This window comes from Fonsecaea monophora (assembly GCF_001642475.1).
Source record: "Fonsecaea monophora strain CBS 269.37 chromosome Unknown Scaff91, whole genome shotgun sequence".
Classification (NCBI taxonomy): Eukaryota; Fungi; Ascomycota; class Eurotiomycetes; order Chaetothyriales; family Herpotrichiellaceae; genus Fonsecaea; species Fonsecaea monophora.
This window is the reverse complement of record NW_019174022.1, coordinates 90,553-107,500: the sequence shown is the minus strand read 5'-3', so window position 1 is coordinate 107,500 and position 16,948 is coordinate 90,553. Positions and strand designations below refer to the sequence as shown.

Below are 16,948 nucleotides of genomic sequence, written 5' to 3'. Positions count from 1 at the left end.
TGCCATCCGAACATACACTTGGTCTTGCGACAACCTCTCTGTCGCGAATCAGTAATTCATACCCTATTTCATTCAGTCCAAAGCTCACCAATCCAATAGTCAGCCAAGGGCTACGTTGACCCGACTTCCAATGATCAAATTTCGGACCTGGAGCTCATCACCTCCAAGTCAGGACATGTCGATACCGCCATTAGGGGTTCGGTCTTTTGACCATTTGGCGACGATGGGATTCACCAGGTGAGCCTAGGAAAGTATGTAAATATGCTCCAGACGACATCATTGCGGTATTCCCCCCGATGGCGTTGCGAATGTCTTGTCGAATCTCCCTGCTTGCCTCCGGTGTCGGAACTCCGAACATCCCTGTCCACACCGACCAGGGTGTGGCTCGATACTTCCACAGGCATATATAGACAGTCGGCACCCGAGCAGCATGCTGTTTTCCTCTAACAACAGGTTCAAAATGTCTCAATCCGAAGCTATGACACAGGTTGAGTCCTCCAAACCTTACACAATCTTCACACTTTCACAAAAAGCCCTCATTGTCACCATTATTTCATTTGCGGCTACACTTTCTGGCTTTGCGTCGAATATCTACTTTCCTGCCCTTCCTCAAATCGCCGATGACTTGTCAGTCAGTACCAGCCTCATCAACCTCACCGTGACATGCTACTTGATATTTCAAGGCTTGTCGCCTACCCTCTGGGGCTCGTTGTCCGATACCAAAGGCCGCCGCATTACCTATATCTGCACTCTCGTCGTATTTCTTGGAGCGTGTATCGGGTTGGCAGAGACACGAAACTACGCGCAACTGTTGGTTCTTCGTTGTGTCCAAAGTACCGGAAGTGCTAGCACCATTGCATTAGGTGCTGGAGTCCTTGGCGACATTACAACGAGGGAAGAAAGAGCTGGTTATATGGGTATTTTCCAAGGAGGACTTTTGATGCCGGTCGCCATCGGCCCTGTTATTGGTGGTGTCTTATCGGACAAGATGGGCTGGAGATCAGTGTTTTGGTTTCTGACTATCTATGGGGGGGCCTGTGTCCTTGTCATTGTCCTTGTCCTGCCTGAGACATTGAGGTCCATGGTGGGAAATGGAGCGGAAGAGCCAAAGCGATATGCCATGTCCCCTCTTGCACTGTATCAGAGAAAGAAGCACTTCAGGCAAGACACCAACCCCTCCGCAGAGGGCGAGAAACCCGCGCCGAAACGAACCGATTTTCTGGGTCCAGCAAAGATTCTCTTCCACTGGAATACCTTTTGTGCTATCTTTTATGTTGCGGTCCACTACGCAGCGTGGCAAATGGTTCTCACCGCCGTTTCCGTGCTCGTCAAACAGAAATATCATACTTCAGAAATCCAAGTTGGTCTCATCTTCCTGGCCAACGGAGCTGGGTCCATCATCGGCACCGTTCTGGTCGGTAGATTCCTGGACTATGATTACAGGCGGATTCTACGCAAGTATGGCGGCGATGAACAGCGCATGCCCATTGAAAAGGCTCGGCTAAGGACTGTCTGGCTCTGGAGTGCACTTGAATGTGTGTCAGTGCTGATTTTTGGGTGGACCGTCGACCAAGGTGTTCATATCTCTGTGCCCATTATCTGTTTTTTTGTTTTGGGCTGGGCAGCCATCTCTCTCCAAAGCGTGATCTCGACCTACCTCGTCGACATCCACCATACTCAGAGTGCCTCAGCCACGGCTTCCTTAAATCTCGTTCGCTGTCTCTTAGGAGCTGGCGGAACTGCTGTGGTTGGGCCTCTGATCAACAGCATTCATGTCGGCTGGACCTTTACCTTATTAACGGGTATCATGCTCGTACTGGGTGGTCTTGCTCTGGTCCAAATCATGTTTGGGGATGCCTGGAGGCAGAGACGCGAGCACAACTCGCCGTCTGAAATGGAAGGCCAGAGGAATGTCTGAAAACCAGACTCATGTAAGGCACATGTATCCGTGGTTCTTGTTCGTGGATAGAGTTCATAGATTACCAAAGAGGCTGGAATAACTGTAGCGATAGAGGAGTGCATTTCCTCACTGGGGCATGACGCTTTGCAACGATACATCTATCATATAACCCAAAGTCATCGATCTCCCTGGTCTTTAAGCGAGGCTGAGGCATGTATGTGATGTTGAACTGCTAAAGCGGCATGAGTCTCTGGACGAATCAAGATTAGACCCACCGGCCGCATTTTGGAGTCATTTCTCTCTACTCGGTAACTTGGAGTCAGAGTCTAGTGAGCACCATCCATAATATTTTGTTTCGTAACTGCTCTTCCTCTTACCCTTGCTGTCCGACAACTACGTTCCCCCGGCCGGACGCAACCATGGCAGAAGATTTGACCCCGAAAGTGCTTGAAGTACTGAACTCCGCAAATGGTCCTGTCATCACATCGGAAGCCTTTCCCAATGCCACCTTTGTCAGTGTCAAATCCGCTGTCGACAAATTACGGTCGAGAGACTTCATTGAAGCAGAGCAGATTGATCGGTTGGAACTTGTTCTGACAAAAGAAGGCCAAGATATTGCAGAAAATGGGAGCAACGGCGCAAGAGTTTTCGAGGCAGTTCGATCCGCATTGGAGGGATTGAAGATCAAAGATTTACCCGCAGCCGTGGGCGACGCAAACGTGGCCAAGTTCGGCTCGGGCGATGCCTTCAAGCTCAAGTGGATCAAGAAAGACGGGGACACTCTCAAGGCGACTGCGGACAAGATCCAGGACGAGGTACAAGAACAATTACGACAGATCCAATCCGGGAAGGCCTTAGACAACCCCAAAGTCGTGGCAGACTTCAGGAAGAGGAAATATGTGGTAGAACAGAAAACGGTCGCCTTTAAGATTTCCAAAGGCCCTAAATTCTCGACTGAATTTGTCAAGGAAGAGGCAGATCTGACTGCAGAAATGCTGGCGTCTGGCGCCTGGAAGACCGTGCAGTTGAAACCATATAACTTCAAGGCCAAAGGCGCACCCACGCCATCCGGAGCTCTTCACCCTCTCAACAAAGTGCGTCAAGAATTCAGAGAGATCTTCTTCGAGATGGGTTTTGAGGAGATGCCAACAAATCGCTATGTGGAAACTGGTTTCTGGAATTTTGATTCTCTTTTTGTCCCTCAACAACATCCTGCTCGCGACCTACAAGACACCTTTTACATCTCAGATCCCATCAGAGCCGATCCTCCTCGAGCAGATCCAGAACCTCCGGCTCCCGGAGAGAAATCTATACCTTCACCTTCCCATAAGAGGACAAAGTCGAAGGAAAAGGGCCCGGACTTCAAGAAGTACTGGGATGATGTTCGTGCCGTGCATGAAAACGGAAAGTTCGGCTCGATAGGCTACAGATATCCGTGGTCTGAAGACGAGTCTTTGCGACTAGTCATGCGAACTCACACCACGGCAATTTCTGCATACATGCTTCACAAACTCGCTCTAAACCCTCGGCCGGCGCGATACTTCTCTATCGACAGAGTCTTCCGAAACGAGACGGTTGATCAAACGCATCTTGCAGAATTCCACCAAGTCGAAGGCGTAATTGCCGACTGGGGTCTGACACTGGGCGGCTTGATTGGTTTCATGGAGGTCTTCTTCGGTAAGATGGGTATCAGAAACCTGCGATTCAAGCCTGCGTACAATCCTTACACGGAGCCGAGCATGGAGATCTTCAGCTACCACGAGGGATTGAAGAAGTGGGTGGAAATCGGAAACAGTGGCATGTTCCGGCCAGAAATGTTGGAGCCAATGGGTTTACCCAAAGATATGCGGATATATGGTTGGGGCTTGAGTTTGGAGCGACCGACCATGATCAAGTGAGTTTTCGATCCTTTGGTCTTGAGGGTATGCTAATGTCTTTGAACAGGTACGGCGTCAACAATATCCGAGAGCTTTTGGGACATAAAGTCGATCTCAACTTCATTGAACAGAATCCTGCTGTCCGCTTACACAAAGACTAGAGAGCCGATCACAGGCGACAACTCAGCATGTACGAAGACTTACGAATCCTACGCGCTCAAGATATGTTGCCATTGAAAAGAGGCATCCCTTACAAAAAGTTCTAGATTCCGCAAAGAGAAGGCTAGAAATGATACCCCGTTGAATTCTTCTCGCTCTTTCCCTTGAGCTGCCTCACTTCTATTTTCCTTTCTCCCCTTGTGTTGAAGCCTCTTCTTTTCCTTTCGAATTTTTTCAACCGGCACATCAAGGCTTCCTCAGACTCAATCTGCCATGACTGGGGAAGTAGAGATAAAAAAAATCGTACATACAACAGCCGAAGATTAAGCCATAAATACCGCCTTCTGAAGAGCTGTGATTTTATTATTCCGAGATTGAGAGTCAGAGCACAGATACGGGTGGCACATTCTCCGTCCATTTCCGAGGAGCCATACATAGAGAACTCCCCCATGCCTGTGTCATGAAGGAGGAAGGGGGGGGGGAACACGTAAAACAATGATGATTGATGATGTTTTGAATAGTGTATTTCTGGGGGAACCTTTCGTCCCGTTTTGCATTTTTCTATTGATGCTGGTCGTGCAGAGTGCACCATGTCCGTTTCTTGCGACCAAGCAAAGTGAAGCAGGGTACTTCTCCTGTCGTGGAATGGATGACATGCATAGCAATAACCGTCACCGACCCCCACAATCAAACCATCGTGTCCTCCGGCGTAGCTGTGTGCGTCGCTCGACCGAGAAGAGTAATTCGATGATCGACCAGGCCAGGAATCTCGATCGAGTCCTCCTTCCTCACTTCAACCACGTACGCCCACTCCCATACACAATATGTCTCCTCGTGCGCATCTTCATCCTCTGTTCACCTCCTCTGTCTTCCCTGATCTTCGCTATCTCCTCCCCTCAGCCATCGTGTCCGCTTATCTCGTGGCTTGCGCGCTCCAGACACTCTTGAGAAACCCGTCCTTCTGCGCCAGTCGGTTCAAGCTGTCGTCGCTCTCGGCCCGGGACCGCACGAACCCGCACAGCGCGTACACCTGGTTCTCGCCCGTGTACCGCCCGTTCTCGTCGACCTTGCCCACCGAGATCTGCACGCTGGCGTGGTCCTTGGCCTTGATGATGCGGTTCGTCGCGCTGCATTTGCGGGGGACGTAGCTGTATTGAAGATGGGGTGTTAGCACTTTGAAATTCGAAACAGTGAACAAAGGGAAATGGGAGAAAGGACGAGATGAGTCTAGGGACTGGGCGTGATCATTTTGGCGCATGCGCAAAAGACCTTTTGGTATCCCCGTGTAAATTGGGCTCAGGAGTAACATGTGCGTATGAGAATCAGATTTCTCTTTCCCGTCTCTCACACAGCGAGAGGTAGAGAGTAGAAAGTAGGTGAGAAAACGTTGGTGTGGAAAAGCCTTACAGATCGACGATTTCGCCCTTTTCGTTCTCCATGATGCTTGAATTTGGTGCTAGGACCGAAGTACTTTTCTCTTGTAACAAGGGAGGGTGTGTAAGGTACGGTAGGTTGAGGTGAGGTCGTCGAAGTCGTAGTTGCTAAGGGATCTTTTATTCAATCTCGTCGACAATGGCTGCGGCGGGGAAAATAATTGAGAAATGTGCGCTTTGCGTGGGTCGGAGCCTGCGACTCCGATCTGCCAAGATATCTGCATCTGTCACCAAATAGAACTCGCCGTACTGTTACTGCGGGCTAAATTCCCAAAAGCGAAGTTAGGATGCGTATACAGGCGTACAATATTCTCTCGGACTACAAGGTGCACCTTGACTACACCAAAGTGTTGTGACATCGAATGTACCTTTACGACGTGCTATAAGCAAACTCTCGGTATTTCTATGTTAAGTGCCTCCACAAGATCGGTATCGACAACACCCGCAGCTGCACGAGTGGTGAGTGACGGCTTGCTCAGTGGACAGGGCGCAGGCATGCCTTCACTCGTTCCCAAGCCTGGAAAGTCTAATGGCTTTGACTGGGGAATCACGCTGCAGGCCCATCGAGGCTCAGGCGAGGTTTTCCAGACCCAGGGTCATACATAAGCAGAAAAAGACGCATAAGGTGCCAAGGCGCCGCAAACTCCAGAGGATCTTTGGTATCTGAAGTCTAATCAGACTGTCCTTTCCTAGCCTTGTGTACGATGGTGTTTGATGCCAGAAGCGGCCTACCTATGTACCAGGAAAACACAGGCCGGAGCCTACTCAGACTGACCCCCTGCTTTTGAAGACCATTAAGCTGTGGATGATACCGCAGAGAAACTCCTACCGGAAAGATGGGTGAACTAACGATCACGAATGCTGAGCATTATGGAGCTGTCCCAACGCTCCTCTACCATGGCTTTACCCTCTTGAGCGTCACTACGAGACCATCTCTTGGTTTCGATGTCACGATGCCGGCAGGAACCACTTCTTCCTCTGGGTGGAGAAGAGCCCATTCAAAGGCTCCAACAAATGCCGCCACCAGTGCCCTCAGCTCTGCCCGTGCAAAGTTCTGTCCAATACAACTTCGCTGTCCGTGGAGGAATGTTAAGATGGCATAGTTGGTCGACGCGCCCCCCGTCTGGTTCGGCTTTCCGGTTTCGGGGTCAATCCATCTCTCCGGCCGGAACTCTTGGGCATCGGGACCCCATAATTCAGGATCGTTGTTGACTGCCCACGGAGCCATGATGAACTTGGTGCCCGCGGCAACTGGGTGGCCTATCAAGGTAGTGTCTCGCTTAGTTGTTCTCATCGTGACCGGCACAGCTGGCAAGACGCGGAGGCTTTCGCTGCACACGCCGTTGAGAAGGGGCAGCGACTCAAGCACCGAGGCTATGGTCGTATCCTGGGGATCAACAGTGGAGAATCCATTCGGGATTGCAGCGTGAATCTCTGCGCGGAGGCGGGACTGGATGTCGGGATGAAGCGCAAGAAGATATGTTACCCATGTGAAACTCGAGGAGGTTGTTTCATGGCTGAATGCTAACGTTAGTGCTCAATTACCTGGCGGGACATCCGCAGGCTTTTCGGAAGAGAGACAAAGTCACACTTACCCAGCTGCTATGATGGTCAAAAGCTGGTCTACAAGCTCTTCATCCGAGAATATGTTTGCCTTGATCAGCGAGGCAAGGGTATCGACGGATTGGTCTTGTGAACCCTTCATCCTTTCCCGCTTTTCGCGCACAAACTGCCTGCATATAAGTCTCAATTGGGCATTGAGGCTATCATATTGGTGAGCGACGGGACGACAGAGCAAAGATGCAAGCTTGTTGCTAACGAGCAAGGCCACTGCCGCGTGGATTTGCCGGCCCACGGAAGGATGGACCAGCTGGTCATACAATTTGACCATCTCGTCGTCCGAATTGCCTAACGTGTTGAAATTCCGGCCCAGGCCTGCCACGCCGATGATGTCCAACGTTGTTTTCGGTGCGTAATACTCAATATCAATCGCCCCAGGCGGCAGGTTCTCGGCGCCTCCGTGGCCACGATCTGGCCCAAAGGCCTCGGCATCGATCACCTGAGTCATCTTGACGGACTTCTCCCAAAACACATTGTACAGCAGTTTGATCTGTCGGAAAGCGAAGCTGGGCATGCTGTGCTTGCGCTGGTGTTTGTGCTGCTCGCCCTCGGCCACGACCAGGCCGTCCCCGATCAACTGACGGAGAAAGGTACGGTCCTTGTCGGGTTTGGGGAAGTCGTACGATCGGGTGACGAGGATCTCAGCCAGTGCCTTGGGACTCGTCACCAATACTTGGTCGGCGTTCAAGAATCCCTTGAGGCGAATGAGCCCGTCATTGGGAATTTCGCGGGTAAATCTCTGATAGTCGCCTCCTCGCGGAGCCTTGAACTGGGACCAGGCGTGGCCGATGATGGGTAAAGCGCCCTACGTGCCGGTATCAACGCTGCCGCCTGCGCCTTGGACGCGACATTTCGTGCAAGACGTACCTTGGCCATTGGCAGATCTCGAAGCGGGCTGACGAAATTGGGATAAATGAACACTAGATAGAAGAACCATAGTGCAAAGTTGAGGAGCGCAAAGCAGAGAAAGGCTGGATTGAAGCCGTCCACGGGGGAATACTGGGGAGCTGCTGCAACCAAGACTACAGCTTGCAACGCTGCAGAGAAGATCAACAGTAGCGACGTGGGAATGTTGACGGCCATTGCGGGACAAGACAGAATCAAAGGCCCCAAGTCGACACGACGTGAAAAGAGTTCCTACATGACTCTGGCGACAGAGATATCTTATTACTTGCACGTCGCATCGTCAGTAAAGGATTCCCTCTACGGTATACGAGATACGAGGGACAGTACGTCCGAATACGTTGGACCTTTGTAATCTTCCAGTCCTATCTAGCGAGGCCTTGGTCCTCCTTCTCTATTATTCTGAGAGGTCAAAGGTCAGAGGTCAGAATAGCGGTTCGTATCAAACCCCGCAGATTCCCAGTGGGGGGGAGGTTGGCGGGACAAAAACACACCGGGTCCCGCATTCCCTCGTATTTCGACGGGTGCCGTGGGCCTTGATGTCGAAGATCGCTGTCTACTCTGCATTCCAGCTCTTTCACGACAGGCAAGACCGTGTCTGACAGATACGTTTCTACCATCATACGAAAAATCCATGTCCATATTTCCAGATATGCACCAACAGTCCCATAGAGACGGAGGCCCGGGGAACAGGGACCACCGATCGCGTCCTCGTAAACGCCTTCGCTTACGCAGAATGTGTGTGTATCTCTGCAGTGTCAGATATTGTAGGCCACTGTCCTAAACTCCGAGGCATTCCGGGATTGGACAAAAGAGACGCATTCTGCAACCTCTGTCTATGTTGGCTGGCGATACGACGCACAACGAACCCAGCACTACTCCGTAAACGCCGATGCATATGGCGGGCAATTGAAACTTGCCCGATCGGGATGTCGGCGTAGGGCGATTGAGTGGAGGAACCCGAGTCCCGCCAGCGGACTAAGAGGATCCGTGCATTTTGGAGAAAAGCTCGTGCACGCTCGGTCGGTATATCGTATACCTCTATCAAGTCAAACGGCGTTCAAGATCTCTACCTATGCTTATGGCAGTGCGACGAATATTGGCCAAGTACACATTTCCTCTTGACGATGCTCTTTTTGGTGAATGATACGACCAGGGTCAATGCCCCAGCCGTGAAAATTCCTCGTGATCCTGTCTCGCACACACGGCATATGGAGATCTGCAAAAGAGCAGAGCACTGCAAAACCCATCTTGACATTATCGCGGCTAGCCTTGCAGTGGTTCGAGGGGTGGATGCTTCGAAATTCGCACATGGCCGCCCAAGAGTGTAAGAACCCTCCTACGTGCAGAGATGTTATCCAGGATGGGACCATTTCCCGGGGTGTGGTGACAAGGCTGTCGCGATACAGCACATGCATAGAGAGCCACTCAGTATCACCACAACGGGAAAAACCCTTACTACTTCCGAAAAGATGAATTGAAGGGGGCACAAGATTCCATCTGGGGAAACCCCTCTACATTGACTCGGAAAGGTTAGACCAAGCCGGCGCCACATTGTCCCGATCAACTCCAAGCATATCATTGGTGGCCTTGTCTAATCCATCATCTCCACGGCCAACCTTCCCATGTAAGCTAGATCAACCCTGCGTAGATGTCTCGGTAAAAGACCTGATTAGGGAATGATTCGTGGCTGTGGTTTTGGTTTTGCCACTCACTTCGGTGGTGCTCCAATTTCGGTTACGACGAAGCCCCAAGCTTCACGTGCGATGCGGCGTTTTGGTGCTTGCTTGTTCTTGCGCCCACCTTGTTGGTGGCTAACCATCGGCAATACTGGGTGCTGCTGGTCCTGGTGTCTGCGTTATGAGGTGTTGCTTCCAGATCACAATTTGCCGGCCTGTTCCGACTAATCTTTTGCTCCCCTCTTACTCGGACTCCAGTCTCCTTTTTCGCCATCGACCACCCAATTCCATGCATCGCCTTCTCATTGGAGCTGTATAGCCTGTTCGTTATGCCTCGGCCCAGAATACCATCAGGCTCGCCCCTCTGGGGCAGCTGATTCAAACATGATAAAGGAGAAGCGGATACCGCCTACATATGTAGGTAGGCAGCCGTGAAAAGAAAATAGAGGAGAGAAATGATTTGATTGAGTTTTGTGTGTTTTGTCTCTCTCATCTCTACCTGCCTTGTGATCTTGTCGTCGTGACCTGATTCTTTCCCCCGTGGATATACAATTCACAATGCATGTTCCCACAGCCAAAGAAGGGGAGAACTTCGTCGATATCCTCATCATCGGCGCCGGCATATCTGGAATCAACGCAGCGTATCGGATCCAGTCCCAACTTCCAGACCACAAATATGTCATCCTCGAAGGCCGGGCTGAGATGGGAGGTACCTGGGACCTGTTTCGATATCCCGGCATCCGCTCCGACTCGGACCTGTTCACCTTTGGCTTCGCCTGGCACCCGTGGAACCAGGACAACCCCATCGCCGAGGCGTCGGCCATCAAGGCGTACATGAACGACTCGGCGCGCATGTTCGGTATCGACCGGCACATCTTGTTCCACCACAAGGTCCTCTCGGCCGCGTACTCGTCCCGCGACAAGCTGTGGACCTTGTCCGTGGAGTACAAGGGCGCGGTCACGACCTTTGTGACGAGATTCCTGATCTTCGGGACGGGCTACTACGACTACGAACAGCCGCTCAAGGCCGACATCCCAGGGATCGACCAGTTCCAGGGGCCCGTGGTGCACCCGCAATTCTGGCCCGAGGATCTCGACTACGCGGGCAGGAAGGTGGTCATCATCGGTAGCGGCGCGACGGCCATCACGCTGGTGCCGTCGATGGCCAAGACCGCCGCAAAAGTGACCATGCTGCAACGCAGCCCGTCGTACATCGTCTCCATGCCCAACAGGTCCAAGTCCATCTTCGCCTCGATCCTGCCGGCCAGGGTCATGTCGCTGTTCACGCGGCTCCGGCTGATCGTCAAATCGCGGCTCTTCTACCTCTTCTGCCGGACCTTCCCACAACTGATGAAGCGGCTCCTCGTGCGCGGCGTGCAGGGACAGATCCCCGAGACCTTGACGGTCGACCCGCACTTCTCGCCCCGCTACAACCCGTGGGACCAGCGCCTGTGCCTCTGCCCGGACGGCGACTTCTTCGCCAGCCTCCGCAACGGCAAGGCCGAGGTGAAGACGGACGTGATCGACGGCGTGCAGGCCGACGGGATCCGCCTGCGGTCGTCGGGCGAGACGCTGCCCGCGGACATCATCGTGACGGCGACGGGGCTCAAGCTGCGCCTCGGCGGGGGCATCAAGCTCTCCGTCGACGGCGCGCCCTTCGACCTGGCCGGCAAACTGATGTGGCACATGGTGCTGATGCAGGACCTGCCCAACGCGGCCTTCCTGCTCGGCTACACCAACGCGTCGTGGACGCTGGGCGCCGACGCGTCCTCGCTGTTCCTCACCCGCCTGCTCCGCATGATGGACCGCAGGGCCGTCGGCGCCGTCGTCCCGCGCAAGCACGCCGACGCCACCATCCAGCCCCGCAAGTTCCTCGACCTCAACTCCACCTATCTCCAGGCCGCGGAGAAGGACCTCCCCAAGACGGGCGACCGCGGCCCGTGGAAAGGCCGCACCTATTACCTGGCCGATCTGATCTTTTCAAAGTATGGCCGCATAGGGGAGTCGTTGGAGATGGTCAAGGCTAATTGATTCTGTATGAAATAATTCCTGTTGGGGGTGAAAAGGAGAAGGATGGAGGATCACGTTGAGGATTCTTCGTGTATATGTGTACATTGTCACATTGTTCGTCTGTTGGAAGAGCGACATCTATATCTGATGGGTATGCATGCGCAAGGCTGAACTCAACTCGAGGGGCCGGAAAGGATAGAGGCGCGACGCGACACACACATCTGGCATTTTATAGACCAGCGAGAAAAAAAAACACATATTATCTTGAACAATGTTCTGCAAGGTACCGGGCTTCTGCTGATGCCTTCGCTTGACTTACGAGTCGTGACCAGAGTATTAAATTTGACATCATGTATTCCATCTCGCCGTGACCATTACCACATCCCTTCCACAACTCCAGCATGTCCTCTGCGAGACCTCTGCCAAATGCGCCTATACACCAGTTACTAACCCAGAAGTATGCGACTGCGCCACCGAGAACAACGAGACACAAATCATTGCTAAACCGCCCACATGACTTGCTGGACACAAAAAAAAAAAACAATCTTGATTCAGCCTCATTACTCATTCTTCGTTGGGTCGCTGTCCCTCCTTTGCACAAGAGATCTGACTGCTCTGAGGGCTACCTCCGTATTACCGAAGGTCCGGTCATCCTTCCGCCTCCGCTCAGAAGACTCTGTCTCACAATCATCTCCGCTGCAGCGGCCGCAGCAAGCCTCTCTTTCTGCCTGCTCCGATCCCTCAAGTACCCGCTTGCCTCAGGTCTCATTCTCAATATCCGCAGTATCATGTCGTCATTCGGTTCCGCTTGAGCAGCTTTCCATTTTTCCTCTTTGGCTTTGCGTTTCGTGCCAAGGTTGCGAGAGAGCAAAATGCTCTTAGCTCGGCGCGCTCCCGCGAGGTTGCCAGGATCGAGGAGACCGCCTGCACCTAGATGATTGTTCAAATTGGCAGGGGCAGAAAATCTCGAGCGGTGCATTTGCTGGTTGGAAGCCGTTGCACTGGCCATCCTTTCCGACTCGCGGATGAGAGAGTCTGTCGGCTCAAAATAAAAGAAATTGAGCATTTGTAATTCGTGATACTTTGGGCTCTTCAGGACATTGATCGGCACGCCATTTGCTTCTCCAGTCTCTTCGTCGACTGCATTGAAAAACTCGAGAAGGGATTGTAGCCACTTGAAGACGATGTCGAGTTCTTGTTGCGTTAGGGCCTTTTGTTGTGAAGGTTTGTCTGATAGGGGCGGGACAAGGAGAGCCTCCACAGTGACGAGAACTTCTTTCCAAATGCGTGTCATAACTGCAATCATTGCTTCCGACGTCAGCGTTTGTTGCATGATTGCAAAGTTGTCATCGAAGTAGTCGAAGAGCGGCTTCAAGGCGTTGACAATCTCGGCGTCGGTGGGCATTGTGGTTGTGGGAGTTACCGATGCTCGGTTTCGTGCAAAGAACGACGATACATTGGCAGACACATTGGCCATGGAGATGCCCCGACTAAGTAGGGATCTGAGCGCTCGTCGCGAGAGACAATGGTTGATATACGCCGAAAGTTTGTCGGTGATTTTCCTCGTCATGTCTCGCTGGGTCCGTTGCAGACTTCGAAAAGCCTTCCCGAAGTAGAACTGAATGTCGTCCCGCTCTCCTTCCATGCTGACCCTCACCATGACTCGTCCTTGGGTATCCAAGTCCAGCCAGTACTCTCGAGGCAAGAAGTCGCTAAAGTGGGAGGGATCCAGTTTCAGCGAGGTTCTTCCCACATAATCGTGATCGCCCATAGCATCCCAGTCCCAGATTGTCGCGATGAGATTGAGCGGGCCTTGTGTAGTAATGTCCACGGATTCGTCCCATCGTGGGCTCAGACTTCGATACACTATTCTGCTCTTGAACAATCTCTTCTGGTATTCATCCGTCAAGACCACATAGGGATCACTGAATCCGCTCACATCACAAGCCTTGAGATCTTCGGCTTCCACAATTTTGATAGTGAAAACATAGTTCGATGTCTTCTTGGGCCGTTGCGCTAGTGGCGGACTATATTTTTTGATGACTTCGGCACAAGCATCAACGTTGACCTCGGTCTCTAATTTGTCCCACTGTTGGATGGCGAAGAGGATGTCGTTGAGTTTGACGAATGACTCCGGGTAGAAATTGAAAGGCTCGACTCTCTCTTTTTGATTCCAAGTGTCTTTCGCCAGTTGAACCCATTTCTCCTGTCTCGTTCTGTTGGCGGCAGCCTCTTGTTCCGGAGTTAACCTGTCCATCTCTTTACCAAACATCTGATCGAGCAGTTCACAATACCTCGAAACACCCTGGCCAATAGCCTTCGAAAGCGCCGTCATGAACTTTGCGTAACTAAAGTCGTCGTCCCAATTTAGTTCGCCGATCTGATTGATGACCTGGTTGAAAGAACTGAAAATGTCGATGACAGAAGTTGAGTGACGTTCGTCTTCAGTAGGCGTCTGGTCCGGCACTTGCGTCCTGACCTTGAACTCATCTTGTTTGACTGCATTCTCCACCCATCCGATAACCTGTGTCTCAGTGGTCTTGATCCATCGCCAGACGAAATCGGCCAGGAGCTCTTCGATCTTGTAGGGGAATGGAACGTGTGGCAAGGCATCAGCGTGGACACGACGGAACTCGCTCAACTCCTTATACAAATCAAACCCATCCTGAATGGTAACCTCAAATCCATCTTTCTCGGCAACGCTGAGAATTTGCTCCACCATTGCCTTTGAATCCTCTGCAAAGGTTGGAAGGGTACAATTGATCAGTATCATCAAAGGGTTGATACCGAGGATTTCCGGGTTCTTTCTGAACCTCTTCTGCACCTTTTCTGCTAGCTTCAACACAGCTTTTGCCAACTGCTGGATGTGATAAAATTCCCACTTTTCATTTTCTTGGGGAAGTTCCCGATCCAGAAGAGAGTCGTAAATCTTCCGCGCCTCGGTGGCCAGTCCATCGATGGCAGCATTCTTAAAGTTTTCGAAGTCTTCGGGGTTGTGGTTGAAATTGGGATCGCTTCGTATGTGGTCATCTATGATTGCCATAATAGCCCCCAGTCTTGGTAATTGGGCCTTGTCAGCGTAGGAAGTCATGATGACCTCGTACAGATCTCGAAGTAGAGTCTCGTAGATAGTGTTGAGAAGCCTGCCCATCAAGGCAAAGTCGGCGATGGTCCAATTATTTCGGTCGTATAAGGCCGTACTCATAATCAAGGAGCTCCTCTTGTTCTTGTGGTCATCCTGCAATGGCTCCTTGACGTAGTTGAAGGCAGCATCGAGCATTTCCAGACTGAGTTGGTTCTCAATGAATTTCTCGCGGACGACATCCAGAAACAGGACAATGCGTGTGAATTTGGGTATTCGCCATCTCAAGGCAATTTCATTCAGCAGCTCCGTAGTCTCTTTGGAGAACAAGCGGCCACCTTCCGGGCCGCTGCCATTCATCTTATCGTTAAGGTCATGGTTAAGAGCTTGAAGCATAACAAATCGAAACATGGTTCTGGGGTCAGAGGGTATAAAAGTATAGACTTGGGCCGCATCATCATCATGCTTGAATGAATCGCCCGGGTCCAGTTGAAGGGAGCTTAGATCTGCCGGCAGATCTAAGACGTAAGAAGAAGAGTCCCCAGATTGTGAGAGGGCTCTGGAGAGCTCAGCATAATGAGAATCCGAGGGGCTAGAAGGCTCATTCTGGGCATTGAACTGAGGCAAAGCGCCTCCTGGAGTGCTTTTGGCCAGCTCAGGATTGGATTGGATGATGGCCAGCATCAGCTGCGAAAGGTCTGGGCCTTCGCTTCTTTTCCAACTTTCGTATGCCTCCTGAGTGTCAAAGTCGTGGGAATTTAGGGTCAGCTTCGTCCCCAGAGTGAGGTGCTGTTGGTACGTCTTCAGATCTTGAAGAGCAGCCTTTTCTGTCCACACGGGCTTGTTCTTTGTGATGTCTGACTGCATCATGGTATTGGTCAGGCCAAAAATGCGCCCCACCGCCTGAACTAGAGGCATGTCCTTGACTTCATAGCTGAGAGGTACCACCTCCTCGATGGTGGTCCATTCCCCATTTGCTTGCGATGCGGCGAGGTTCTCATCACCCTTCAACAACTTGGACTCGAGAGTCTGCAGCCGAGCAGCCAAGTCGGGTTTGTCCTTAGCCCAGTCACGATCCCGAAGAATCAGGGAAAGAAGCCGAACAAACAAGGCGACATGGCGGTCAACCAAGCGCTTGACAGCGTCATCCCCAGGCGGGTGACCTTTCTGCAACTCCTTGGTCGCCGTGGAGAAGAAGATGAGTACCAGATCCTCAGCCCTTCGGTCAGCCTCCATGCGCTTTTTGAAAACAGGATCGGAAAGAGTGTTGAGGAAGAGGGCAAAAACCCTCTTGACCACAGGCTCATGGTATTCCTGCCGTCTCTCCTTGCCCATCAGGATGCCTTGCAGTCTCTTTTCCAGCTCTTTGATGAAGTCATGAGGGAACCTCGCACTCTTTGCGTCTCGAACCACTGTAAAATCTTTCATGAGGTCATTGAAGGAGTGGGAAGTGTTCATGCGAGTGACTGCCGGCCTCGTCTCGATATGTTTCTTTCTTGTTTTCCGAGGTTGGAGCAAGTACGACAGATAGGCCACTCGTAGGGCATATAGGTAGGCATCATTAGCGTTGATGGATTTCCGGCGAACCATGGACGAGTCTCTGGAGGCTCTTCCTCCATTTCTGAGACTGTGGACGCTCCGCGTGGGTAGCGGTTTCGAGCGGCTGGAGGAAAGGGACATAGGGCGAGATGGTCATGAATTTGATCTCTGTCTGAAGAAATAGATGGAATTTGAAGCGAAGTGCTTGATGTCCTGTCCGGTTCCAAGCCTGTGTTTGAGGGGTTTGCGGACAGGTGTATGTGGTGGTTTGAACCAGATCAGCCTGGTTCGCTTGGAGTTGGATTGTGCTTGAGGCTTGGGGGCGGGGGAAATTTGGCGTATGAACTTGTGTGCAGTGACGTGACGATCAGGTCCGTGTCAATTGTGCATCGAGCTCACTCAGACTGTAGATGTCAACGCTCTGCGCTTTGGCTCCCAGAGTTGCAGAGTGTCCCGTTGACATATCATCCCAACTCAAAGACGAGAGTTCACTGAAGGTGTCTTGATGGCGTTCTTAGGACAATCAGAAAGGTTTCAGGGTCGGTCTCCGCGCCCACACGTCGCAGATCCAGGACTGCGGGAGGCGGGCAGTTGCTCGCACGCTCCTACGGCCCGCCAATTACTAGTGGTACGGGTAAAGCTTAAGGGGCCACTGGGGGCATTGTGGCGGCGCCGTGACAGGGAGGGCAATCACCCAAATTGGGCTATCACGTGCCGAATTGGCTTTATTTAGATTCATCACCACC

The 16,948-nt window shown here is 52.0% G+C and overlaps 6 protein-coding genes across 6 annotated transcripts; 3 read left to right on the top strand and 3 right to left on the bottom strand.

Moving 5' to 3' along the window:
- Nucleotides 1-460: 460 nt before the first annotated feature.
- Nucleotides 461-1,918, top strand: AYO21_09361 (hypothetical protein; the record flags this gene model as incomplete). The annotated part of the gene is made up of 1 exon (XM_022659297.1): nucleotides 461-1,918. The coding sequence occupies one exon, from the start codon at nucleotides 461-463 to the stop codon at nucleotides 1,916-1,918; it is 1,458 nt and encodes a 485-aa protein (XP_022508420.1).
- A 401-nt stretch (nucleotides 1,919-2,319) lies between these two features.
- AYO21_09360 (phenylalanine-tRNA ligase, alpha subunit) lies at nucleotides 2,320-3,938 on the top strand (the record flags this gene model as incomplete). The annotated part of the gene is made up of 2 exons (XM_022659296.1): nucleotides 2,320-3,794; nucleotides 3,845-3,938. 2 exons carry the CDS (start codon nucleotides 2,320-2,322, stop codon nucleotides 3,936-3,938), a joined length of 1,569 nt encoding a protein of 522 aa, XP_022508419.1.
- A 911-nt stretch (nucleotides 3,939-4,849) lies between these two features.
- On the bottom strand, nucleotides 4,850-5,375 carry AYO21_09359 (40S ribosomal protein S21; the record flags this gene model as incomplete). The annotated part of the gene is made up of 2 exons (XM_022659295.1): nucleotides 4,850-5,279; nucleotides 5,344-5,375. The coding sequence occupies 2 exons, from the start codon at nucleotides 5,373-5,375 to the stop codon at nucleotides 4,850-4,852; spliced, it is 462 nt and encodes a 153-aa protein (XP_022508418.1).
- Nucleotides 5,376-6,261: 886 nt separating this feature from the next.
- On the bottom strand, nucleotides 6,262-8,072 carry AYO21_09358 (hypothetical protein; the record flags this gene model as incomplete). The annotated part of the gene is made up of 3 exons (XM_022659294.1): nucleotides 6,262-6,886; nucleotides 6,965-7,794; nucleotides 7,857-8,072. 3 exons carry the CDS (start codon nucleotides 8,070-8,072, stop codon nucleotides 6,262-6,264), a joined length of 1,671 nt encoding a protein of 556 aa, XP_022508417.1.
- A 2,057-nt stretch (nucleotides 8,073-10,129) lies between these two features.
- Nucleotides 10,130-11,602, top strand: AYO21_09357 (hypothetical protein; the record flags this gene model as incomplete). The annotated part of the gene is made up of 1 exon (XM_022659293.1): nucleotides 10,130-11,602. One exon carries the CDS (start codon nucleotides 10,130-10,132, stop codon nucleotides 11,600-11,602), a length of 1,473 nt encoding a protein of 490 aa, XP_022508416.1.
- Nucleotides 11,603-12,203: 601 nt separating this feature from the next.
- On the bottom strand, nucleotides 12,204-16,253 carry AYO21_09356 (hypothetical protein; the record flags this gene model as incomplete). The annotated part of the gene is made up of 1 exon (XM_022659292.1): nucleotides 12,204-16,253. One exon carries the CDS (start codon nucleotides 16,251-16,253, stop codon nucleotides 12,204-12,206), a length of 4,050 nt encoding a protein of 1,349 aa, XP_022508415.1.
- Between the last annotated feature and the right edge of the window lie 695 nt (nucleotides 16,254-16,948).